Below are 26,539 nucleotides of genomic sequence, written 5' to 3' on the forward strand. Positions count from 1 at the left end.
AGACGCACCGGCACTGCAAAGATGAAATTATTTTTGTCTTTTTTGAAATCAAAGACACACACACACACACACACACACACACACACACACACATATATATATATATATATACATATATATATATATATATATATATATATATATATATATATATATATATATATATATATGTTTCATTTATTTAACTCAAAATTATCAATTGTGTACCACTGAGAATGTTCTTGGCGATCACGAAATCATCCAATAGCAGTCGGTGAGGCCAGCTTCTTGCGATGCTGCTGCATGACGGCATTGCAGAAGCCAAAGCAAGCAATTCTTGGCTGTTTTCGACACGAGGTTGTAAATGCCCTGCTCAGGCAGTGCAATAATATTTGACTTGCATGTTCATAAGAGCCTCTTGTACAGATTAGCAGTGCTTTCTTCCTATGTGTAATAAGTGTTTCAGAGCACCTTTAAGGAAGTGGAAATGAGAAAAAAAGTGAAAGGTGGACATGTTCGCCTCTTTCTTCTGTCCCATTAGCAATCTTCTAACATGCACCAGCAAGCTGAAGTATACATGCTAGTCAGTAGTTGAAACTCGTAAGGAAGTCGCAGCTACCACTAAAATTACTTCGTTATATTCGTAATAAAAGTACACACGAATATTGATGAAAAAAATTTGATATTGCATCTAGGCGAGAGAACCTCTAGCACGATGCCGTGCATTGGCTTTGCAAGCCATTGAGCCTGGGTGGTATTGTCGGCCGCCCGCTTTCGAATATAAAATAATTGTTGCAACATTTCGCATGGCTAACAACAGTAACTCATTGGCGACAGTATGCTCCCAGCACAGTACCGACATGACTGGCATGCTGCCGCCTCAGTATCGCTTAGATCGGCCACATGGCACCAAGTGGCTGATCCCAGCGATAACAGCTGTGTGGCCGCATGCCAGTCAAGTCCGAGCCCAGCAAAGCTCGTGCCCGCCTGACTGATCTGTTGCATGTGAACACAGAGCGGCATGACACATAAATGCTACCTCCCCTGCAAAGAATAATTAATATGAAAAAAAAGAAAAAGATGTAATTGCAGTCTCTGACTGTTGAAAGTGCATCACGGTGAAGAGTGTTGTGTATTGTCGCACAGCCAGCCTGAAGCTATGGTTTGCTAGACTACAGTCTTCGAGATAAAGTCTATGCCTGTAAAGAGGTGCTCAAGCAGACGTCACTTCCCCTCGCCTACGGTCGTTTACGCTGAGACAGGGTGCCAGCGATGATGAAGACAAGCTACTGCAGCGCAGCCACCGGTTTTGAGTCATCTCAGCAGTTGTCGAGGTCACTGTTTTTGTCTGTTTGGGCATTCTATTCTGTCCAAGTATGTTAACACTCCTTGGTGATGTTGATTGTCGACCTCCACTTAACGTTGAGTTATGTTGACTGTGATTCTACCATGCTTCAGACGTGCATTCTCCAGCAAGTGGTTTAATAAAAACAACAGATTTTGGTGGCTGAATGTACGTTTCTGTTTTGCCTGGTCACCAAACCACACCGACATGGTCGAAGGTGCAAAAGTTTCTGACTATGAATATTCATGTTGGCCAGAGCACTTGTATGATGAAGAAGAAAATTTGATAGACTCCTCTCCAAGCTGTAAAAGTAGTCCGCGTCTAGTGTGCACGGAGGTATGAATGACAGCTTCCTAAGAATACTCCAAATATAAAACATCCTCGTAAGCAATTTTTGGCAAGTGCTGACATCTCTAAAAAAGATAACACCTGCTGACTTTCATATTCGTCATAACTCATCACAGTAACCAGTGGTGTATTAACCATAATCACCAAGATAGTAATAACTAATTCGCACACTTTTACATGCATTATTATTTTTTTGACTGATCTGTACAAAGTACCATTCACTTTGACGCTCCAGTTACTGCAAATGCACTCAAACCATTACAGGCTGCATTAGAGAGATTACTATAGCACTCTATAGTGCTAAAAACAAGGCCCTGATCGCATGGCCGATCGTTGTTCCACCATCATAGCAGCTGAGACAACTGCTGTCGCAGCTGCCGCATGGAAATGACTAGTGGCAGCACTCTGACGTCTTGGTGGTCTCATAAAAATGAGCGGCAGCTGCATGCAATTTTATCAGCGGCACCTCCCCATTGTTGTCTCGGCAGCTTGACAGACAGAAAATTTGTCTAGCACCACTTTGTGGCATATGCGCGATGAGATGTGCAGTCAGTCAGTGCCACTGCCCATACATTCTAGTTCACTGGGCCCAAGGACTGCATTCTCGGCCGATTTCTGCTAGTGATATGATCACTGTCGCGAGATATTGTGTGACTTGTCACTGGAAGCATCAGCATCTACGGGCGATAGTACTTCTCGCATAGTGCCAAGCACTCTATCCGGGCACTGTGCCAAAGATACTGTTGCTCGTAGATGCTGACGTGTATGATGCCGAGTAGCACAAAAGCAATTGTGTCCCCAAAAAATATATTGACTGAGTATACCAGTCCAGAATGCCTACTTCCCGAGAAACATGTTTTACAATGTGAGGGAGGAGATATTCGTGCCCCGATACCGATATTGTGTTGGATCTTGTAGTTTCTGTTTTGTTATGGTCTTAGGTTAGCCCAGGGAAATAAAGTGTGGCCAACCAGATTTCCTATTTACCTCATTGCATCGAATAATTCTATATATCTGTGTTTATTATAGTGAGGTTCAACAGTTTATGACAGAATGAATTAGTGGCACAGTAAATCCTCATTAGTTCAGAATTAACAGGATTGAAAATCATGTCTGAATTAACCAAAAGTTTAACTCTTGAACGTCTCAAGAAAATGGTAAACAAATGCATACTGCGTCACCACGCCTTTGTTTTCTGAATAAATCCGCAACCCTCAGTAATATGTTGCATGAAATCAGTGTGGAAGCTGCAATCCTCGTCATCTCGCGACCAATAAGCACTTGCAGTGGCAAGGGCCTCCCGACTCTACTGCCAGTGCACGAGCGGCATGAGACGTGCCCATTCATCCTGGTATTCATGCTTTTCACTACGACGCGCACATCCTGATTATTTTGTTGCGGGTCAGTAGTTGAGCATCCATCGCAATATAGCCAGCGAGTTTGACACAAGTGCACGGGTTGCAGTAAATTGCTTCTTACCAACAGCTTCTGCCATGTTGGTAACATTGTTCGTGCAATATACTGAATCAAAAGGAAACCGCTGCTAGCTGCAACCACTGCAGAACAATCTTTTGTTCCTAGAATATACTCTCGGCGCTATAAGTCTGTAGTCGCTATCAACGGGATTATTGGGGGAGACCTTGCTGTTCTGAGGATAAGCAGCTAATGTGGTGTCGTATATGGCAGAAGCACGCAAAGCAGCAGCTTTTAGAGTGTAGCTCTTAAGTGCCGGGTGTTCCTGGGTGGAGCATCGCCGTCCCTTGGCGTAACCCTGTGAACACGTTTGTGTGACTGCATGCACATTCGTCTGTCTTCTTCCGCAGCTGGCTCCAATGCCGCTCATCATGCCAGCGTTCCCATATTGCCCCTCCCTTTGCGAAGGCCCTGATGGCACTGGCACACTGCCAGTTGGTGCGGTAATTTCGGTCACAAATTCTTTGCATCAGTATATCGCGAAATGAAAACAGATGCAGCTGCGCTCAAATTTCCCGTTAGGGAGTATTGTAATCGTTGGACGTTTTTCCTTACCGCCATGCGAAGTGGCTTACTATCGTACCCGTACAGTTCCCACTGATGACTATAGCAATGTGATTCTCCAGCTTCGTTTCGCTAGCGCCACTTTTGCTCTTTTGTATTGGACATATATGGCACTAAGCACACCTTTAGGGTCTTCCGAATTAACCGGTGCGCACTCAAATACATGCAAATTGACAAGAGTTTGACGCCAATAAATAATGCATACGGCTTGCCAGGACCATAGCACAAGTCAACTTATCCGATTTCCTAAATGGTTTGAATTATGGATTTTTTACTGTAATTGCAAATGTCCAAGTGCTCAAGAAAACAAAAAATCGAAGCAAAGTTGCAGCTTTGTTGAAACTCTGAAGGTAGTAAAAGAAGTCGCATTGTACTGTTTTTGCTGAAGCTACGCCAGATTATGAAAAATCCATACACTATTTATTTATTTATTTATTTACAGTACCCTCAGAGTAAATATACATTATAGAGGGGAGAGGCTTCATAAAGGAAGTAAAAAATGATATACAGGAAAGGCACAGTATAAGTAAAAATATAAACTTATACTAGCTCAATAATTTATACAAAAAATAGTAGTTGTAGTTCACCATAGAAAACTCATCATACACTTCAATATACAGATTGGGAATGATGGGTAAATACATACATAGTCAATACATACAATACATACACTATTCATGGATCCTGTGCAGTTGCAGCAATAGACACCTTTTCTAGTTTCGGTATGAGATTCTACGGTGCTCTAAGCATGTGGCAGGAATTGCCAATGACAGTGTAGGGTAAATGTGGGAGACTACCTGCCTGGTTGTTGCTCAGTGGTCAGTGTTCTGCTACAGTGAGCGAGGTCACATGTTTGATTTCCAGCCATGTTTGGCACATTTCTACGGTGGTGAAATGCAAATGTCCATCTGTTTAAACCACAGCACATCGGCACGGTTAATGTGTTTGTAGAGTGCAGCACACGCATATTCACCTGCTGGCCAAACCATCTGCATCACATCATTTTAAGCCGGTGAGCTAGCATTGAAAGGAACTGGTAAGAGACTCTTCTGGGACAGACTTTTACTGAAGCCTACTGTGTGCCTCTCCAGTGGGCCTGCTCACATCTCTTGCTAAGCTGATTGCTGTTGTGGTGTAAGCTGTGCTTGTTGCCCATGCGTGTCGAACAGTTTCTTGCCATGTCTTGCATTTGGGTTAGCCATCCATTTGCATAACTCGTGAACACTTCAGATCCTAAATAGTGATGAAATCACAAAAAACTTTTGGGATAATGATGCAGCTTGATGAATAGTTGAGATGCTGGTAGCATGAACTGCAACACCTCTGCTTGGCTCATAGTACTCGGCAGAGTGATAGCTTATGAAGTGCAAAGTTTCCAAGCAACATAGTTTTGCTATGTACTTGTGCATTCTGAATTTCAACATAAGAGTACTAAACTCAGTTCCCTTTCAAAACAGTAGCTTGTCAATGATGGCTACAAATTGTGTATGTTTGATCGCATGACAATGTTAGAATGTTTTGAGCATGGTGCATGTAAAAGACACAGTAAGACATGTAATGTTCCAGTTTGGTAGTGGTAAAGCATTTAGACGGTCGGTACTCAGTGTTGCCGAGTTGCGTATGCCTTTCTTTATTCTTTTCTATTGCAGTTCAAGTTTGCACTGACGACCGGTGTGGTTGTACCAACAAAGGAGGTAACCACGGCCGTGCCGTCAGCAACAGAAGGGAGCTCACCACCACAGATACCATTGGCAGTGACAGAGGAAACTGTCAACTTCACAGGATACCCAGATGAAATGAGGTGAATATGGGGCGCTGAAATGAATGGCACTGAGAGCTCAGTTGCACAAAACTTTTGTCACTAGATCCAGTGCCTCACAACAAACAAAATGAAACTCTCCTTCAAATTCCCCTGAAAATATTTACGTCTGTCACCCAATTTTAGCAAAGCAAAACTTCTGTACTGTGGGGACATTGGACTCTATTGCATCCCCTGACATTTGTCTTCCACACGTAGATCTAGCATCTATTGACATTCAGCATCCTTGCATTACATGCGCGGTGATGGGAGCTGGGGCCGTAGTTGGCAACTGCTACACTTAGGGGTGCGCAAATATTTGAAACTTTCGAGTAATGAATCGAATAGTGTCCTATTCGATTCGAATTCCTGTGCATTCGTAATGCTATTCATAAATGCAAATATTTTTCTACTACTTTTCAAATATGTGCCCAAATAAACTTAAAATTGCAGCAAAACACTGTAAATTTTCATCCACGCAGGTGTACTATAGACACATAAAACATGAGAACATGCGTAGTGGAGCAAGCTAAGTCACTTAGGCAGTTGTACTTTACAGGCTGCACAGGGATCGTTAGCACTCTCTGAAGAGCCGTGTGCACACAAAGAAACTACTTGTTAATGCGTAAGCATTCTTTGGCAAGTAGCCCAGCAAAATGTCTCTCATGCAAAAAGTGTAATTCCTTGTATCTGCACAAAAATGCGTAATTCGCGAAGTCAAGACATCTAATTGTTATAATAGTGTATATGTATAGGTGACTGATAGCTTTATAAACGATGAGCAACAATTGAAAGAAACTTGATCATAGAGATTACCCACCCATATGATCACGTCTGCATACTCATTGGGATACATAGGGCTTGATAGAAAATACATGGGGAAGCATTTAGTAGGGGTGGTCGAACTTGGTATTTGGGGGTGGGCCAACTTTAAATATGAGGGTTGGCCAACATAAATTTTTGTGTGAGCCAACTTGAAATTTAGGGGTTGACCAACTTTAAGTTGTGGGATAGGCCAACCTGAAGTACGAGGGTGGCCCAACTTAAATTTGGGGGTGGGCTAACTTCAAATGGGGGTGTACCAACTTAATTTAGGGCTGGGCCAACTTGAAATTTGGAGGTTGCCCAATTTGAAATTTGGGGTTGGCCAATTTGAAATTTGGGAGCAGGCCAACTTAAAATTAAATTAAATTTAGGAGTGGACCTACATTGACTTTGGGGGTGGGCCAATTGAAACTTAAGGGTATGCTTACGCATACTCCATTGGAGTTTCTGCATACTTGTTTGCACCAAATTATCTATTTGTGGTTTGAATAAGCAATGTACTATGTAATGGCAGAAACTAGCTAACTGTAATAATACTGGGATGTGAACATCATTTTATATTAATTGTGATTGTATTTATTATCAGAAATTTGTTCGAAAAGTATTTGATATTTGATTTGATTTGCTTCTGGCACAGTTTGATTCATATTCGATTCAGCCTCAAAAATTGCTATTCTCACACCCCTATACTACTGAGATGGTGAAAGTGACTTTATTAAGAGTGGCCACCTGAAGGCAGGGTATTGTGTTCAGATTACTTTGGCAGAGCATGTCCAGTGACCACTTTAATGTTAATCAATATGTATTCTGTTTTGTTGCCCAAGTGCCAAAGACAACTAAATCATTCTTAGGCTCGCAAAAAAAAAAATCTGTCCTCACGAAGAAACTATGGAATCCCCCAAGCAAGTGGGAAGTGCCTTTCGTGGATTTTGCCAAATCCACATTTTGCTTGCTCTAAATAAAAAGTGTAGTGGCTATGGCTGTAAAAATATTCAGTGATCTACACTATTGATTAAACATTATTGATTCTAATTACCACAGAGTATCGTTATTCTGATGTGGAGAAAAAAATATCACGTAACAACATTGTGCAATATTGGCCAAGGTCCAGATATTTTCTCGCCATTTGTGAAAAACACTGTTTTCAAATTTTGTCAGCCTGTCGCCATAAAAGTAGTTGAAATATGAAGCAAATATCTTTGCTCTAGTTGCAAGGTGGCCGCATTTCGATGGGGGCGTGCCTCACACCCACTACGGCGTGCCTCATAATCAGAAAGTGGGTTTGGCAAATAAAACCTCATAATTTAAGTTAGTTTTTTAATCAGAACTAAAAATTGACAACGAGCGCTCAGGTTGATGCCTACTGTTAATTAGTGGTACTTTAAAAAAAATCAAAAGACCATCCTCAATATCGTTTCAAATTTCTCAAATTAAGTGACTTGAACTAATGTAACCTCGAAAAACATGTTGCGTAATTTATTTTGTTTTGGAATTGCAAAGCAAGAAAGTCTGACTGCATAAGCAGTAGGGCCACTGCGACATACAGGATTGACAGCATCAAGTGAACCAATTTCATTACGCATGACGTAAGTGTACAATTGTTACTCATGTTGACAAAAATAAGTCCTCTTTGAAGAACTTGGGCAATGTCTACTAGAGCTGGGCCTACCAGCCGATATTGCTGGCTTTCGGTGGATCTGTCTGTGGATGCACTCCGCCGTGAAGTGTTAGCCGCTCTGGCAGGCACAATTTTATTGACAATGTTCATGCAAGTTGAAGCAGTGTTGTGCAGATTTGTTAGTTTTGTACTTCTTCACGAGGATATGAAACATTTCGAGCATAGATGCTGGCAAGCTGTATTTGGGTAGCGCTTCTACGGGTGTCACACGGCGTACTTTCAATCGCAATCAAGCCTTTACACAAGCTGCGGGAGAGAGCCAATCATGGTTGAGAAATATGGATCAGTCTCAAACTCAAAATTAGCTATGTAACACCGGTATTATGTGCCGTTCGCTCATTCGGGTGCATGTTCAGTGTATCCTGGATCACTGTATGTGGGTAAATGCCAGAGCATGCAGTGCTGCACATCGGAACAAATGCTAGATAGTTTCGTGTGTTCAGCGCAAAGCTTTTCGTGTTGCTGTCTTTATTAGTGGATACGTACTTAATTGATGCCAAAGTGCCTTCTCGATGTACAGTTACCATTCCCCGGAGCATATTCGAGAACTTCGAGCTTGAACCCCATAGTATAGCTTGCATGTCGTCGCTTTGTGGCACATGATAAATCGAAGGAGTCCGATCACTTTACACACATTCGAACATTAGGAATGGGCTGATCGAACTTTTTGGATATGGCATGCTGAGATGTTTAGTATATGTGTTTTGTTGCATAACGAATGGCATCTCCACATTTGCATAATTCTTTTTAAGGAGGAAGGGGGAGTGCATTATTTCACGGCATTTCCAGAAATATTATTATTGACATGCTCCATTCCATTTTTCAACATTTATTTTGCAATCTTTTGCATGTATATTTTAATTTCTTCCGTTTCTCTCTGTAGCTGTAGGAGTAAATCCCTTCTTCTTTTTTTATGTGTACTTAGATTTGAAATGTTAGATGTTTTCCGACTAGCCTTTCTTTTTTGAAGCCAAAAGGTTTATGTTAATTGTTTGCTTCAATATGTCTAGAGTGTTGCCCATGTCACCTGAAAACGTTATCAGCTGAAAATGTTGATTTGTCCTTGCCCTCACGTGTGCATTATCCATGCAGGTATCCTCCATCTCCTGAGCTGCTTCCAGATGGTAACGAACTGTATCGCTATGCAGACGTTGACGTGAGGCGTTCTATGCTGCCTGGTGAACTTGTGCAAGAGATCGTGGAAGCCAGGGTCTTATACTCAACAGGTCAGTACTTGTAAGGGTCCTGAAGAATCGTTTAACACACTAGGCATTGCACGGTTCAGTCACTGATGTGTGAAGAGGGTGGATGCAGCCATATCCAACCTGGGGTAATCTGGTTCATGTGAATTCAGTCGAACCTTGATAATCAAACTTGGATATAACAAATAATTGGATATAACGAAATAAATGTAAAATGTTTCTCACTGATATCGGCAACTAAAGAACATAAGCTTACTACGAAGATTGGGTATTTATTTTGTTTATCTGGCAATAGTGCCAATCTCGCACGTGATCATAGCAGGAAGGACGTGCACTTAGGTACAGCATATAAATTAATAAAAAAAAGCATATTTACAGTATGCAGTTGATCAACCGTAGCTTGAGGTGTTCGACAAAGGTAAATTTCCTAATCGGTTACTAATATTTGGGAAAAACAATCGCTGAATATAAAATATTTCCTCATTTCTAAACAAAATGAAATACAGGACAACTGTGAAACCTAAACAATTCGCTAACATCACTTAATACAAACTAGTCATCCTAAGTACTTGGAAAGATACATATTTAAAGGTCAAAGGTATAAAAATGCAATAATGTATAACCTGAACTAGCACGTAAACAGCCCATGAATTGTTGTTAAATATGAATACAGTGGAATTTCATTTTTTTGACTCTGTTTAATTTTTCCCATAATCAGGTGGTGGTAGCCAGAGGTCCCGCCAGCGGCCAGGCATTTCTATGAGCCCAAACTTTCATTATTTCGATCACAAAATTGGCCTTCACCAGATAATTCAAACTTGACCAGTCAGCGCACATGCACCTGACCTTGATGGCAACCCTTTTGTCGTATTTACTTGCTATGCGAATGACTCTTAGAGACATACCAAGCGATCTGCATGCACAAAACATTGTTAAGGGGGGACGGGGTTTTCGCATCGCAATAAATGGCCGAAAAAAAAAAACTATTTTTCGAAAATCACATTTTCAGTTTCTTTTATAACCCTTTCTCTACCCGATTCCAAAACATCTTTCCTGAAAACTGCATAGAAGTGCGTTAAAAAGAATGTTTGTATCAGCCATGGCAACGAGAAGTTTTGCGGAAATTGCAAAAAGACGATGTTTTTCAGGCCATGATATCGCTGTAACAGCGCAACCGAGCACCGCCATCTTGGTCTCAACAGAAAGAGCGTTTCTCCAACTTCAAATACGTCGCTTTCCTGGCCTCCTCCAAGTGAAGGCAAACACAGAAAAAGGAAAAGCTCCGAGGTCTCGCGGTGGGTCCTGATCGGCAGTGCGCGCCACGTAGCAGTGGCGCACTGTTCGGTTGGTCTCTGGAGCGGTTGCCCCTAGCAACGGCGGGCGAAGTGCCGAGCATCGTCTGCTCTTCCCGCAGCTAAGTTCTCCATCGCCCATATCACGAGGCTCTCCATAGTTTCGGTAGCGACTCTGAAGCTCCATGGCATAGTTTCGCGTTGGGTCCCAGCTGTGATCATGGATCTGCCACAGTTCAAGAAGAAATACAAAACTGTGCATCACTTTGGCAGCCGTAGGCATAAGTCTCCGATGCCTAAGAAAAAAGCATCGTCAACAGCTTCTAGTGCTGATTCTGCTGATGTTCACTGTGGTGCGGACATCATGGACCCGTCGCAGCAGTTCTCCCAATGTGTGGATGCCTCGGACCCGCAACCAAGCACTTCGTGCTCGGATGACTCGGAACCGTGACTGTATTACTAAAGTAAAACCCGGCAATATGCAGTGCAAGTAAGACCCTTGCTACATGAGCACTCCGTATTTTGAGGCACCCACCTTGTTCAGTTTTCCTCCATGGCACGTACTGACTTTTATATTCAATGCCTCGATAGATCCACCAAAACTTTTGTGCCGTTTCTTCAACATGTACAGTTCCAGTAACATGAGAAGGGACCGCAGTCTCGTTAGAGGAGAGGCACACTTGCAGGGGTGCAATGTGGCACGGCATTCTATGTATTTAATCTGGCAGCTAACAGAAGTTCAATATACGCATAGTACAATTATATACTTTTGCATGGGATGTTACAACTGTTTGACATGGACAACATTTCTATAGAGCCAGATTCGATATATCTTGGTTCTGTTGTTGACTTGAGGGCACCATCTAGGGAGTGTCCTACCACAATTATTTTTCAAATTGGTTGATTCTGTGCAGAAATGGGGAGAAATTGAAATGTTGCATTGCAATGTTGCCAGGTGGTGAGCTCCACTGCCAGCGTAGACACTCTCTCATTCTGCCTTGACAAATGCAAAAGCAAGTTTTCTTTCCAGCCTTCTCACATTCTGGAACTAAGGGACCACGGCATTTACTTCGGGAGCCCCGCCTGTTTACTTTTTTTTGTTTTTTTTTTTCTTCACAATACATTCCGAGTGGCAGTATTGTGTGTTGTGCATTGGATAATGTGCCAAGATCACATGCCATAGTCAGTGACATTGCAGGTATTATATTGTGTGGGTGGATATTTGTGTGTGTGACCTCAATTCTCTCACTGGAAGTGGAGCTTCCTCAAGAGAAAGGGTGTGCGAGCTTCTAGTTGAAATTTCAGCTGTGTTTGCACTGTGCACTACGCAGTGCGTTTGCACTGTGTCCAAATGTGGTGCTACCAGGTCCACCATTTATGTTACCGCTATTATTCATGAAGCACGCATTCAATTTTTATTATTCTGTATGTCTGCACCTATCTTGTCAAACAGGACTGCTGACCCTGAAAGGCTTCCGTAAGCTCAAGTCCCAGCTGATTGAGCAGTATGCAAGAAATGCCACCTTGGTGGGAGATCAGGAGGCTGACCTCGTCTTCCGGCAAAAGGCGGCTTCGATTATTGCTGTAGTCAACGAAACCATGTCACGGCCACCTCAGCGAGCACTGCTTGGTCTTCGAGAAGGCTGGCTGCCATGGGAAAAGCAGAACCTGTTTGGTGCCTTGATGAAGGTGAGGGTTATCTTCAGCAGTGTGTGCATATTTAACTTTTACGTTCAAAGTTTATGGGTTATTGATGAGGGGGGGGGGGGGGGGAGGTTAAGATTGTCATCCACCTAAGAGCAGGGATGGAAGTACTGCACTAATTGCGTCATCTTGCACCAAACTGCCGAGCTGTGCCAACTTGTGCCAAAACACTAACTTCGAATGAAGTCGCACAATTTTGCGAAATGTTCGTGTTCAGTGGCAATCACACAGCCATGTGTTGGCTAGCATTTATCCCTGGAAGCCAAGCTAAAGCAATCCATTTCAGCATCGTCGTCTTTGGAGTGAGGGTGTGTCTGGTGGCACATTGTTACTTGCCCGCAGGAAAATGAAAATCCTTTGTGCTATGTAATGCATTACAAAGGTTTTATATAAGTCTTATGCGTCTGCGTAATAGGCGGACCAGCTGTAAAGATGATTTGAACTTGTGATTTTTTATTGGGCAGCCAAGAAAGAAACCCCCGCTCCTAGCTGAATGAATAAGTGGTATGGCCTCTTGTTATACATTTTAAGGCTCGCTTGTGTGCTCTATTGGTAAATCTGCATCAGCTAAGGGCAAACACCATGTATTTAACGTTAAATTCACACGTGCACATGGAATCACTTGACCAGAAATAGCCAATGGCAACCGTAATCATCACTCAATTTGCACTCCGGGTACCCTATATTCTGCACAACCACACCACACAAAATCAGACTTTTGCAGCTGCAAAACGCAAGCTGAGGATGTAAAATTTCGGTTTTAGTCTACTGTAGGTTCTACTTAAATTGAGGACGACGCAACGAGCTATGGAAAGAAGAATGATGGGTGTAACGTTAAGGGATAAGAAAAAAACAGATTGAGTGAGGGAACAAACGTGAGTGAACGACATCTTAGTTGAAATCAAGAAAAAGAAATGGGCATGGGCAGGACATGCAATAAGAAGGGAAAATAACCGATGGTCATTATGGGTTACGGACTGGATTCCAAGGGAAGGGAAGCGTAGCAGGGGGCGGCAGAAAGTTAGGTGGGCGGATGAGATTAAGAAGTTTGCAGGGACAACATGGCCACAATTAGTACATGACCGGGGTAGTTGGAGAAGTATGAAAGAGGCCTTTCCCCTGCAGTGGGCGTAACCAGGCTGATGATGATGATGTAGCAGCCATAATAATGGTCGAAAAGAGTTCGAGAATATGGAAATGATAGAAATTGTGTTCATGGCAATGGTGTTGATGACCCGACTTGTGCAGATCGAGTCCGACAATTTTAACAAACCGTTGTTTGGCATTCAAAATAACGGTTGCCGTTTTACATTGACTTTATGGGACAGCCCTAATGTTCGACATCGTGCAAAATGTTGGTCGGCGATGCTGATCGGAACGGCACTGAAGACTTTTTTTTTCCCTTTATTCTTTTCATAAATGTCTTTTTTTTTCTTTCTTCTTGCCAAGTTAAGTAGAATACTAGCAAACAAGCAATGGCCAACAAAGTAACCCCATGTTTATTCTGTGGTACTCTGCAATGCTACCTAAATGCCACGAAGAATTTAAAAAAAATAACTGTGGGCATTACACGAAATGGCGTTCGCTATTTGTTAGTGGGTGCTGTTCATGGTTGTCACAGTCGGTATTTCTTGTTCATTTCGCACGAATATGTCTAATCATGTAACTTTACAAACTTACCTAATCGACGAGATGTCAATGAACAGCTTGTGGAAGATGTTTAAACGTGCGCGATAACAGGATTTAAAGCGACCTACGATTTGCATTATCCACTATGCTTATCCAGCGAGGGATGTCATTATTGCGAGCTAATTAAACGTAAATATTAGTTCCTTATGCACAACAACAAAAAAAAAGCTCGACTTGCATTAAGAAAAGCCTGTCACCCGCTGTGTTTGCTTAGTGGCTATGGTGTTGGGCTGCTAAGCATGAGGTCGTTGGATCAACTCCCGGCCATGGCGGCTGCATTTCGATGAAGGCGAAATGCGAAAACACCCATGTATTTAGATTTAGGCGCACATTAAAGCACCCCAAATGGTTGGAATTTCCAGTCTCCCACTACGGTGTGCCTTATAATCAGAAAGTGGGTTTGTCACGTAAAACACCATAATGTGTAACAAAAGCTATCAACATACTATGGGTGCTGTTCACGTAAATTCCTTGGTTATATTTCCTTTCTTGGCCTCATTTAGTTTGCACGACTGGTGGGTAACTTAATACAGTCAACTCTCGTTACAATAGACCCTCATAATCCGACAAAAGATGTGCGTTTTATCCGAAGTCCGTAATATCCGAGACGCCTGACTTCCAAAACTTTCGTCACGATGTCTAACAACTTTATTGAAAAGAGCAAGTGGTAAACGTCCGAAGTAATGAACAAACAAAAAATTTCACAGTTTCGCCCAAAAGGTGAAGCATCGATTGTGAAAGCAAATTAAGCAGGATAAGCACAGCAGCAGCAGCGAGTGAATTGACCTTCGTGCTGTCTCCCGCCTTGACGCGAACTAAACGTTGAAAGCAGAGCACATGCAAAGCTACCAGAACTTGGCGCACGTTGTGCACATTACAGATCCCTTTCAAGATACTGCGGCCATGCCATTAACTGCGGCCACTGGAGTAGAACCCTCCCCCGCTTTTCCTCGCCTCCCCCTTTGCCTCACACGCGAAAAACGGCATGCTTCAGCCCCGCTTTCCTGCCTCTTTTGCGTGCAAGATAATGGGCTGGGATTGTCAACTGAATTTTGCAAGTCAACTGCCAGCGCTTGTCGACACTGCAAAAGGCTGTTTGAATGCCCGATTATGACAAAAATTGCTGCTAATTTCATCTGCTGTAGCTGATAGACCGTTGTAGATTGATCTGGTACAAGCGAACTTCGTTGCATTATTAAAATAGGCAGACCAAACTAAGGTTGAAATATGGTCCGTTATATCCGCACGTGTGGTGTAACGAGCATAGACTGTAGTGGTTTCCAAGGGATGCAAATGGTTTTCTTTTGGTGGGTGTATGACATTTTTTTTTTCCTTTAGTAAACTTTCCTCCACCTTTCGGGCTTCCGCAGAATTGATTCACCTCAAGGTAATAGTAGTGTTCTGTAAAGTCGAATAAAGAACATCTTTTCTTGATTTGTCGGTATTTCATTCATGTTGAGCCTTATCTAACATGCTCCAAAATGAACAAGTCCTGCTCCAAACATGCTCCAACGTGCCAAATGCTGCTCCCAGAGCTGCTCCACAACTCCCTTGGCCACTTCCATCTCTGTAAGAATAGTTGTAAGCTAGAAACGAAACGCGTAAGGGCTTCTCTGAAAGAAAGGTCTCCAGTAAAGGAAAACTTGTCGTCGTAAAAAATTAGGCATGCCACCATCAACAGGAGCAGATGACTGTGATTACATATCTGCGCCAGCCCTATCACCATCACTCGTAGTAACGGCAGCTCACACAAATATAAACTACACAAATCGGCATCATCCATACAGCAAAGATGGTGAGATCACACCCATTGCATTGTTCACAATCATAACAGTCTTGACATAGTGGTGAAAAAAATTGGCAGCGAAAGGTGAGCTTGGCTAAAGTGCAGCCTTAAGCCGAGATCAATCATCAAGTCGGCAAAGAACACAAGGAAAGTGATAAAATTTGTGGATGCTTTGGGACTTCGGCAAAAATGTGCAGTGGTACAGCATGTACAGATCTCTCAAATATGCAAATGACGTAAGTGACCACTGCACATTTTACTGACAGCCACTAGCGTTATCAGCAAGCTTATATGTGTAGTGGGCGCAATGGCTCTAGGTGCGTTTTTTAAGTCTTGAAGCCTTGAAGGAACATGCTTCTCATGGTTCATGACTTGTGTGACGGCTGGTGCATGCTCAAGGATCACCGTGCCATGATCACTGTCGCCCTACAGCATTGGATTTCGTCTTATGGCAGATGGAACATGCTTGGAAGTGCTCCACATAATCACACTGTTGGTGGCTGTCAGTACGGTGTGTGGACGTACGGCTGGGCACACACTCGCATTGTGCTAACACCAAGGTCTGTGCGAGGTGGCACGCACCAGGCGGAGATGGTGCCTTCACATGAAAGCACATTCACTCCTATCATGTGGAGTCTGTCAATGGTGTAAGCTCCTTTGTACAGGTACTGCTTGCAAATGTTTGCGATTGTTCTTGTTTAATTTAATCTTCAGTGCCGATTTGCATGCTTTCTATGCAATTCATCTCAAAATAATGAATGATTTTCTGTGGTTCCATGAGATTTGTTATATAAAGATTTCACTGTGTTCGACTGTGGCAATCAAAAGTGTATGAAAAGGCTATAAAAAATTGATGCCGCCAGTTATTGCTGTGCTCATAGATTTGTTTGCTAATGTCTCGTAATGAAAAAAACAAGCTATTTTACTGTAGCAGTAACTGTGAAGAAGGTTGTGGGAGGAGCTGTTGGCTAGAAATTGAAATTTTTGCGTGTTTTCATTGTGCGTTTCTCAACAGAGGCACCTAGAGGTAACAACAGAGCCCACCAAATGGCGTAGGCGACGCTTGCTGGACACCTTTGGGGATTCACTGCGCCACGTGAACCGGTTGTTCAACAGTGCATTTGGCTATGAAACGCGCAAGGTGCCCTCACACATGGCGCACATGATTGACGTCGAAGTCATGAAACGGCTCCAAGAGAAGTGAGTCTGCAGTGCTTTAGTTTTTGAATCTATTGCTCTGTACTTTTTTTCTTTTTTTTTTTGCACAAATTACAAAAGGGTAGCAACCACTCGGTTAACTGGAGCTGTGCCTGTTGTCATTATGCACTCTCTGTCAAGCATTCGAACCAAAGTTTGCCGTCATTTTTCATTCTACTGTGTTCCAGTGTAGTGGTGCGTTTTTCCAAGCAGTTGAAAAATATGAATGTGTGTGTGACTGTTTTGGTAGCATAAGTGCAGTCATGACTCAATTGTGCAGGCCAATAGAAAAGGCAGTACAGCTGTCTCCCAAAACACATAGCACTTGTTAGCTAGACAAGCTTTAGGCACGTAGTGTCCAGATGTCGACTTGATGTCGATTGCGCACACAAGCTCCGCATTTGTGTGCATAGCAGGGCCATACAAGCAACACGCACATTGTAGGGAGGGGGCACGAACCACACTCACTGGCTTCAGTCATGTGCACCTGTGTAATATGGAAGAAACAGTCCTCACTGACTAGCTTGAGTCATTTCTGCCTGGTTAATACGCAAGTGACAGCTCCGTCCTCACGCATACAGTGATGTGGTTACTTACAACAGAAATGGGTTAAACGAAATACTAAACATCCATGATACACAGGACAAGTTATCCAGATAATCTGCCACAGTAAATGCCTTTGATCGTGTAACAAGACTGAAATAAGCCATAGCAACTTGCTATGCTTGCTTAAACCCATACTACACAGAAAGATGCACGAGGTCAAGGAATTTTGCTCTAACGAAACTCTGGCAGTTCTTATTAAGAAAAATTCATCCAAATGTTGGATATCAATCAACCCCCCTCCCCCTAGTCCACCCTCCTCCTCATTTCTGTTTAGCAACCAATTTTGCTCCAACCGTAGGCTCATCACCGTCGACTTTGGGGAATACTTCAAATCTGTCTTTGGACAAGGACAGTGGCAGTAGCCTTGTCTTTAGTGCTTGTTGTGCACTCCTGCCATTCCCAGACATTGTAGTAAATTGTGCTGGTGTGCGTAATCTTTTGCTAAAAATTTATGCATATAAAAGTTCATGACCAAAGGTTATCCCAGACATGTTCGGAAAGAGATACTGTGAATGGAGTGCCTGTTACTAAGTCACTAGGCACGTGCTCTCTTCCTCTCATATAGAAAAACGCTAACATTATTCCTGTGTTTGTCTGGTAGTAAACACTATGCTTGTGTCAAAATCAATTTCTTGGCTCGAAGTGATTAGTAATTGGCCAATAATGTTCAAGCAATTAATTCAAATAGTTGTGTGATTTGCATAAAAGCTTGACACAAGAGTCAGATGTTGACAAATGTAAGAAAGCCTGGTTCTTTGCTTCCAAAAAAGGAAATGGGTTCCTCTCAGGAATCAGTTTACTTTCAAAGAGCTCTTACTCAGATATTTTCATCCAACAATGCAAGTTCAACATTCCTTCCAGCTCCAGCGGGTCAGAAAATGTGTTTGCAGGCTTTTGCCCACTGTTTTGCTTCAGTCTTAAGTTAAATTTTGTGGTGGTTGAGGTCGCAAGACGGTTTTGCATTCACCGCTCGTGCATCATCCCTATGCCGTGAAGTCTAACTTTGACTGCGCAATGCCAGCAGTTTATGCTGTGTTGTGCAAATTCAGCTGGATGTTTTTCATTACATACGACCTTAACACATTTTATCCTGCAAGTGCTTTGACAAATTTCTTTTTTAATTTAGCAGTAGAATAGGGGTGCGAGCTGAATTTCGACTTGAGGTGTAGCTTCATGGCAGCGCGAATTTCGCTCCTAGGTGTGGTTTCTAGTTGTGGTCTAGGTTGTGCAGGCCGTGCTACCATGAAACCACCGTAAGGGCAAGGTGCTGAACTATCAGTATTGTCGAAAAGGTGGGGAACAGAGCTGCTGGCCAAAGACAATGTGGATGATTCATGTGTCAGTGAGTGATGACCGTTTTTACAAAGATTCTGGCATTTTATAAGTCATTGCCATGAGTTAAATGTGCAGATTTTCTTGTTTTCTTTTACAGAGTATTGTAACTGGAGTTACAGCTTATAAACGGAAAAATACATATGTTGATTTGTTTAAAAAAATTGAAAAAGCTTAAATACTGAAGTTTGAGCTGAAACGAATATTGTATAGCATAATATTTGAATGAATATTCGAAAATATCGAATATGAACACAGGCCTAGTAAACAGGCTTTATCTGATTATAGGCCAATATCTCGAACCTCGTCATTGTGTAAGCTTCTTGAATACATCATTCACAGACATATTGTAGAACACTTAAGCAGCAATGCAGATCTCTCACATCATCAACATTGATTCTGACCTGGTCTCTCAACAGTTATCAGCTCATAGAGCCCACACGTGACATTGCATCAACACTAAATTTACATGGCCTAGTTGATGCTCTTTTTATCGATTAGGATAAAACTTCCGAACTGGCCTGTCCCAACAAAGTTTTATTAAATTTTATTGCATTTGGAAAAGATACAATCCTACTATATATTGGATTGCTAATCATTTTTGCACACATTCTCAGTTGATCGCATTTAATCATGCTCAGTCTCGCTCTGATGACGTAACTTCAGATGTGCCATAAGGCTCAGTTTTAGACCTCGCCTGTTTGTTGTTTATGTTAATGATTTAGTTGATATTGTAGATGTCAAAATTTGCCTGTGTTTGGATGATTGCTTCTTATACACTAACACTGCCAGAACTTATGATTAAAATGTGTTCTCTCCTTTCTGTGCAGTGACCGATGGCAGATGCAAATTAACTTCAAAAACACAGCAGTCATGATGTTCACAAACAAAAAATGACATTTGTACATTGAGTTTGGAACCCAAACAGCACAAACTAGCTCATCTGAACGAGTTCAGCTATACTGGAATAAATATTGCATAACCTGAACTGGCATGACCACGTAGGACAAATACAGTTGAACCTCATTGGTACGATCCCACTACGCATGATTTCCCGGTGCCAATGTTTGCAATCGAAAATACAAAACATGACCCACTAGTGTCATGCTTATATTTTACCGGTTCATACGTTCACGAGAGACAATATTTTTTGGCAGTACATCGCCAAACTGCAATTGTATGATGCGTATTCTGGCCGCTAGATCCTATGCAAACAAGAAAATGTGTGAGGTGCACACGATTGAAAACAGTAGCCACACACTACATGAGCTTCCCTGCAATACTCACCCACCCGTCTTGCATATGTGAAAACGCTGACACGCACTGTTTATTATTCCAGTACCAGCAATTCCCCTCCCCGATTGTCACACGCCGCACTCACTGCTATTGCCACCAAACCTGTTGCGATATGCATTTTTACCTACCTATCTGTTTTACAGCACGTGGGGGCGCAGCGCACACCTTTAGTAGGCGATAATACAAATGCACAGCTGTTTCCCACTGCAGGCGGTGCAATGTGAGCGTCACGTTTCGTTTGGGCAGCATCAGGCATCGCCCACTAGCTCGATTTTGTTTCGGTTGCCTGTTGCCGTCTTTAAACACTGCGCAATAGGAAAATAACAATACGTGTCTCAGGCCGCCGAAGCTTCACCAGCTCGAAGCATGTATCTGTCTTGTGTGCAATGCTTCGCATTATGTAGATGTCAGATACACTTGAATCAGTCAAATTTTTTTAGTTATTTCAGACTGTATGTTTTCTTGGTTAGTATGTTTTTTTTTCTCATGTTTTTTTCCATAACGTATCAATGAGGTTCTACTGTATGTGCATGTGCACTAAAAGAAAAAAAAAACTTTGCTACCTAAATGCGCACATTCAAGAATGCCACTAATGAGTGCACCTGTTGGCATACAAATCTCTTTTACACCCGGTTCTTAAAAAATGCCTCTGTTGTGCAGTCCCCCCATTTTTCACATTGCATTACTGAAGTGCAAAAGAAAAGGTGATTATCATATTTTTCAGTGTATAAGTTGCACTTTTTTGTCCTTTTCAAGATATTTGCCGGTGCTCCTCATACAACTGACTTAGTAGCGTGACTTAGTATTAGCATAGAATCATGCATGCTGCTGCGACCAATATGTGCATTTTCTTTTTAGCGAGCACAAGAACCTGTGTGGGGCAGTATTCTGGAGGAAATTGTCAATAGAGTGGCTGCTACTACAGCTGTTTGCCCTTAGGGCTCACACTGTAGGCAGCACGACGGCAGCAGTAGGATAGCGGCAGTGAAGGCCGCCATCATGTTCTCCGTGGTATAGGTGCCTCCGTGACTGGAGGACACACTATAGATTGCTGTTACAGTTTAGTATTTCTCAAAGAAAAGCTTAAACACACGGAACTGATGAAGTAGATAACAGAGGGATTCCACAGTCTCTTACTGTTACATTGTGGAACCCGAGATACACCTGTTACAATAAGCACCACTTGGTTATCATCATCATCAGTTGCCCCCACGAGGAGCTGCAGTGCTTCCAGCTTCCAGTAGCCCTTTCTGTGGTCTTTTTTGAAAGGAGGCACTGTGCAATGTCGGTGGCTCCGAAGTAACGACACACCTACTGGTTCAACACCATGCCCAACTGACCTGTCAGCTGTGGCGAGGGTGCTTATTACATACATAGTGGAGTGCCCCCTGGAGCCATTTAACAAAACAGCATACTAAAATAGAATATACATGTATCCTCTCCTTAACAAGACGAAAATACCATATTTACTCGAATCTCGGCCGGCTGCTATTCTAAGCCGACTCCCGAATGCCCGAAGCTTAAAAAAACAAAAAAAACATGTACCTCGAATGTAAGTCGAACAAAAAAGTGAAGACATTGTTCACAAAATGAAAGCAGCATTTATTTAATATGAACGTGCTGAGCTCATTCTACGTCATCATCGCTGCTAATCTCATACGCATGCTTGTGTGCTTGCGGATGCACGCAAGCTCGCGTTCGCGCACCCATGCATGCGTAGACACTGTGGCACGGCTCGTACGCATTGAAGCGTGGTGCAATCTCGGCGAATAGCTCCTCTTTGTTATCGTGTGCTTATCTTCCTTATCGCGGTTATCTCCTCATTGCAACACATGGAAAAAGTGCCTCCTGTTGCCCCCTCCAACGACGGAGGTTTTTTTATCGGTGCTGAAATCTCACCCGGCTTGAACGTTTACCTTTGCGGCTAGCACAACTTTTCATTTAAAAGCAACACTACAGTGGCATCGCCTGTTTGGTGCCATTACAATAACGGCGCACCGATACGACACAACTCAATGTGGCGCCATCACTCGTGTACTTCAATTGGCTACTGACGTGGCTAGTAGTGGATGCGATACGGACTTTTCTAGATGGCGCTAGCTTTGCACCATATTTATGATTTTCAATTACAAACTGGCATGTTTTTGAACATCCTAGAATCTAAGCCGACCCTAGAGTTTGGCATATGACTATTTGAAAAAAACTAACGGCCTAGATTCAAATAAATACGGTACAGTAAAAGCTCGTCAATTCGAACCGCAAGGGGAAGCCGCTTCAGTTCGAATTAACGAAAGTTCGAACTAACGAAAGTGAAGGAGAGCAACAGTACACTGCGATTTGGAAGCAGTAGGGCATGTCAGAAATTTGGCGAGTCAAACAGTGATGGCGTGTGCCGCGGGCACACATCTTCGAGTCGAAGCTCTGGGTCCGACTGTGCCACACCACCGATGTCCAATGAAACGAACGTTAGCCGAGGCTTAACACCATCACAATGAATCGCGACGGCCGATGCCTCCTAAGCTGAAAACAGAGGTGCACAACCGATGAAGACTGCGGAGACAAAGACGCTGAACATGTGAAGGTGGCGAAGGCCCTGATTCGTGGGTTCGTGATTGCAAGCGCAGCTGCGACGTACTTGATTCGCTGTGTTTTGGCGCTTGCCGTGCCATCTCCGCACAGAATTAGCAGCTGTACAAGATTTGCGAAGCCTCTGAGATTCGCAGCGGGCAAGAAGTCTCGGAGGGGACGTAGAACGGAGAGGCGGAAGCCGCCGCTGCCTTCTGGCTGACCCCGCGTCGGTTAGATTTTTTTCCGATTTTGCCTTCTCTCGCCGTTCTCTCCGTTTCGGAGGCAATACAGCCTTGTGTGTAGGCAGTAGGCACGTTTCTCTGGCCGTGTGCCAGGCGAGCGTAGTTCGAATTATCCGTGAGGGAACCTTCTCGTGTTCGAATTAACGGACTTCTTTATACATAGACTTCTGTGGAGCTTGGCCGGACCAAATCTTACAGTTCGAATTATCCATAAATTCGAATTATTGAAGTTCGAATTAACGAGCTTTCACTGTAGTAATATAAGCTATGCATAGTCGTCCAGTTACCACGGAAGCCGCCATTCTCCTAAAGGACATTCCGATTACAGTGGTTGCTGAGGCTCTGACTAGCGATGACGAACATTGGCTTGACTCCATGTGTTGCTGGGTGTATCGAGAGTCCAGCAGACTTGAATGTGATGCTCTGGGTGGTGCTGTATGTGTTAGGGTGACCTCTCTGGGTTGCTGGTTCAGTGTTTTGGATAGCGGGGCAGGGTATAAATAATCGTACCATTGTAGCGACTATTTTGCAAGTCCATTCTCTGTGCTCTTGGACAGTCTGGATGCATGCCAGGTAGTGCTGTTGTTCAGACGATATGTGTTATGGGCTACACTGAAATAAGTGGCCCTGGGGCATTAATACTGGGAGGCCATTTTTTCTTGTCCTTTCTGATGCATACAGACTTGGTCACCAGGTTTGAAGGAACTGTGGGAGGCAGGATGTCTTTGATTGTAGTCCTCTTGCACTTTGCACTGATAGCGTTCAACATGTCGCAGTTCCTGGTACTCTTGAAATCAGTTCTTGTGTGCAAGTGAGTGTGGGGTTTACGACCACATAAAAAGTAAAACAGAGACAACTTAGCTGCGGTATGCAGAATAGTTTGCTAGATTGCCACATAGGCAAGAACTGTCTTTCTTAGAGGTCTGCGTTCCTGAAAGGCACACTGAATGAGTGTCATGAGAGTGCGGTTAGACTGCTCAATCTGTCCCTTAGACTGGGGGAAATAAAGTGATGACCGGATGGGCTTGATTCCCTCTGTGGTGAGGTATGTTCCAAGTTCAACAATGGGGGCTATTTTCAGTTACACAGTTACAATTTCCTCAGACAGGCTCTTTCTAGAAAACACGGAAACCAATTAGTGATAGACTAGTTGCACATGGCATAAAAAATCACCTCAGGCCACTTAGAGTAGTGGTCTACCACGACTATGGCATACTGGCAATCTTGAGGGGCTGAATGAAATGGACCCATGATGTCTACAGCCACCTTCCCCCATGGTCAGGGAGGATATTCAGTCGGCTCTATGGGGCCCTGTTGGGTCTTGGCCAACATCTTGGCAGTGTTGGAAGTGTGACAGTTGCATTCATGTTGCTCGACATATTTGCGAAAAAGCTGGCCACCAGTAGGGGCTGTTGACAAGGTCTTGCATTCTGACGATACCTGAGTGCCCCGCATGCGCAAGTGCAAGAACCTTAATTCTGTAGCTGGCTGGGTAGGACAACCTGGTCCCCTCTTAATAGGATACTATCCACCACAGATTGTTCATTTCTGACCTCATAGTATGGATGCAGTTCATTGGAAACTTTGGAGGCCAACTATTCATGTTGTGGTTCATAACTTGTGGCAGCAGTGGGTCACAGGTTGTGGCCTGCTTTTCACAGTTCTCGGAAATGCTGATGTTTACAAAATAGATCGAGAGACGCACAGCACACAGGATTTTATCATTTATAAGAAAATACAAAGAAACTCGCACCATGCCCTGAATATAAACAAACATAAGAAATGCAAATTACTGCAAACTAACAAATACAACACTATCGATCATTCCCCTGACAATGGAGTGATGACGATGGCTGACGAGAGTGGAATGACGTAGTAGAATGACGACTATGGAACAACCACAACATCATCACGAAAACAGTTTGATAACGAATGCATGACGATGACGAGGAAGCAGCGACAGCGGTATGAGGACAATGGGATGACGAAAAGTGTATGACATCGATGGCAGGACGACTACTGTGTTTCATGGACTATGACAACTATGGCGTGATGGTGATGACATGACGAGAGTTGGATGAAAAACAGGAGTTCCGGCGATGAACTGACTATGACAGCATCATGACATTGGTATGGTCACAAATGCCTGACGACTGTATTGTAACAATGGTGTGACAATGGCGTGGTGAGAGTAGGATGACAAAGCTAGGTTGAGGATGATGCGATGATCACAGTGGAGTTGTGACCATGAGCATACATCTAGTAACCAAAGCTATTAGACAGCTTCGGCCACTGTGTCTGCAAAGCAGGCATGACAGTGACGACTTGATGGTAGTTGGATGACGAAGCTTGAATGACGACGATGGAATGATCACAATGGCGTCATGACCATAAGCACATACTTAGAGGCCCAAGCTGGCAGACAACTTAGACCACTAGGTCGGCTAGATAAATAGATAATAGGCTAGATAGTGAGATAAGCTCAACATGCCTGAAGTAGACAAAGATTGCTAGTCGCATTAAAACATCAAAAAACCCTGCTGAATCATTTGGCAACATTCGCCTGATTCTAACACGCCCTCGGATCAAATCTGAGCCCGCTTTCTGTGTGTTCAAAATATAAAGTTAATGCAGAGATAGCATTAAAGCTCCTAAACAAAGTAGGAATGTAACACGCATGCAGTGTTTATCAAGAAAAATGGTCAAGGGTCTCATTTGTGTTGCACAGTGGCAGCCATTTTCCTAAAGTCAGCTTTGCATCAATACAGCTATGTTATGCAGTAAGGCATATGAACGTCGCAAACGCACTTTTTATATAAATTTTCCGAGGGGGAAAAAAGCACATGTTAGAATTGGGTAAATGCTGTAATCAAGCTATTGGGATAAGCGATTGTGATTGCCTGAAAATCTTCTTAAGGTGTCCTGAAAATAGGCGTTCTTACAGGAACTTCACTTTCATTTGCAGCATTCACCGTCTTCTAAGCTCTGCCAAAACAGACGCTGCCAGTAAAAGGGTCACAATTGGGGTCATCATAGGGGTCAGGCTGGCACGTGCATGCTGACTGGTCAAGTTCGAATTATCCAGAGAAGAGCAATTTTGGAATCAAAATAACAAAATGTTTGGGCCCATAGAAATGCATGTGCAGCAGCTGGGAACTTTGATCTGGACCGAAATAACCGAAGAATCGAATTAGCGGAGGTCTACTGTATATTGAATCTTGGCTGAAATATTGTTGCTGTTCCTAAAGTTATCATTATGTTTTCAAGCATTTTGCCCACTTAGTATGTGCTTCTTCACAGCTTTTCGGTCCTGTCGTGTGTTAAGCACAAATGTTTTTCACCCAGGCAGGTTTTAAGGAAGTCCCATCGGAGTCCAATGAAAATACTAGCCATCGGTTTGGATAACAAAAGCAAGGGGGAAAAATCACTTTCTAGCATTAAGAGATCTTGCAATCAGGCCACAGCACCCATTGCATTACATGCAGTTCCAGCACTCTAGGACATTTGGGAACCCTGAGGATTCTGTGCCACTAATTCTACTTGTAAGAAAGATGATTTATGTGTGTAAATGCAAATATTACAAAAGCACATAAAATTATCTAGTGATTATGAGAA

The 26,539-nt window shown here is 43.0% G+C and overlaps 1 protein-coding gene across 2 annotated transcripts in view; it reads left to right on the top strand.

The window, feature by feature from the left end:
• The window catches only part of Gnptab (N-acetylglucosamine-1-phosphate transferase subunits alpha and beta), a 121,344-nt gene that overhangs the window by 53,103 nt on the left and 41,702 nt on the right, over positions 1–26,539 (top strand). For both annotated transcript variants that reach the window (XM_070536124.1, XM_070536125.1), the window contains exons 14-17: positions 5,359–5,510; positions 9,103–9,236; positions 11,958–12,193; positions 16,699–16,883. In XM_070536124.1, coding sequence (XP_070392225.1) covers positions 5,359–5,510; positions 9,103–9,236; positions 11,958–12,193; positions 16,699–16,883 — 707 coding nt within the window. The remainder of the gene's footprint in view (positions 1–5,358; positions 5,511–9,102; positions 9,237–11,957; positions 12,194–16,698; positions 16,884–26,539) is intronic.

This window comes from Dermacentor albipictus, chromosome 3, assembly GCF_038994185.2.
Source record: "Dermacentor albipictus isolate Rhodes 1998 colony chromosome 3, USDA_Dalb.pri_finalv2, whole genome shotgun sequence".
NCBI lineage: Eukaryota > Metazoa > Arthropoda > Arachnida > Ixodida > Ixodidae > Dermacentor > Dermacentor albipictus.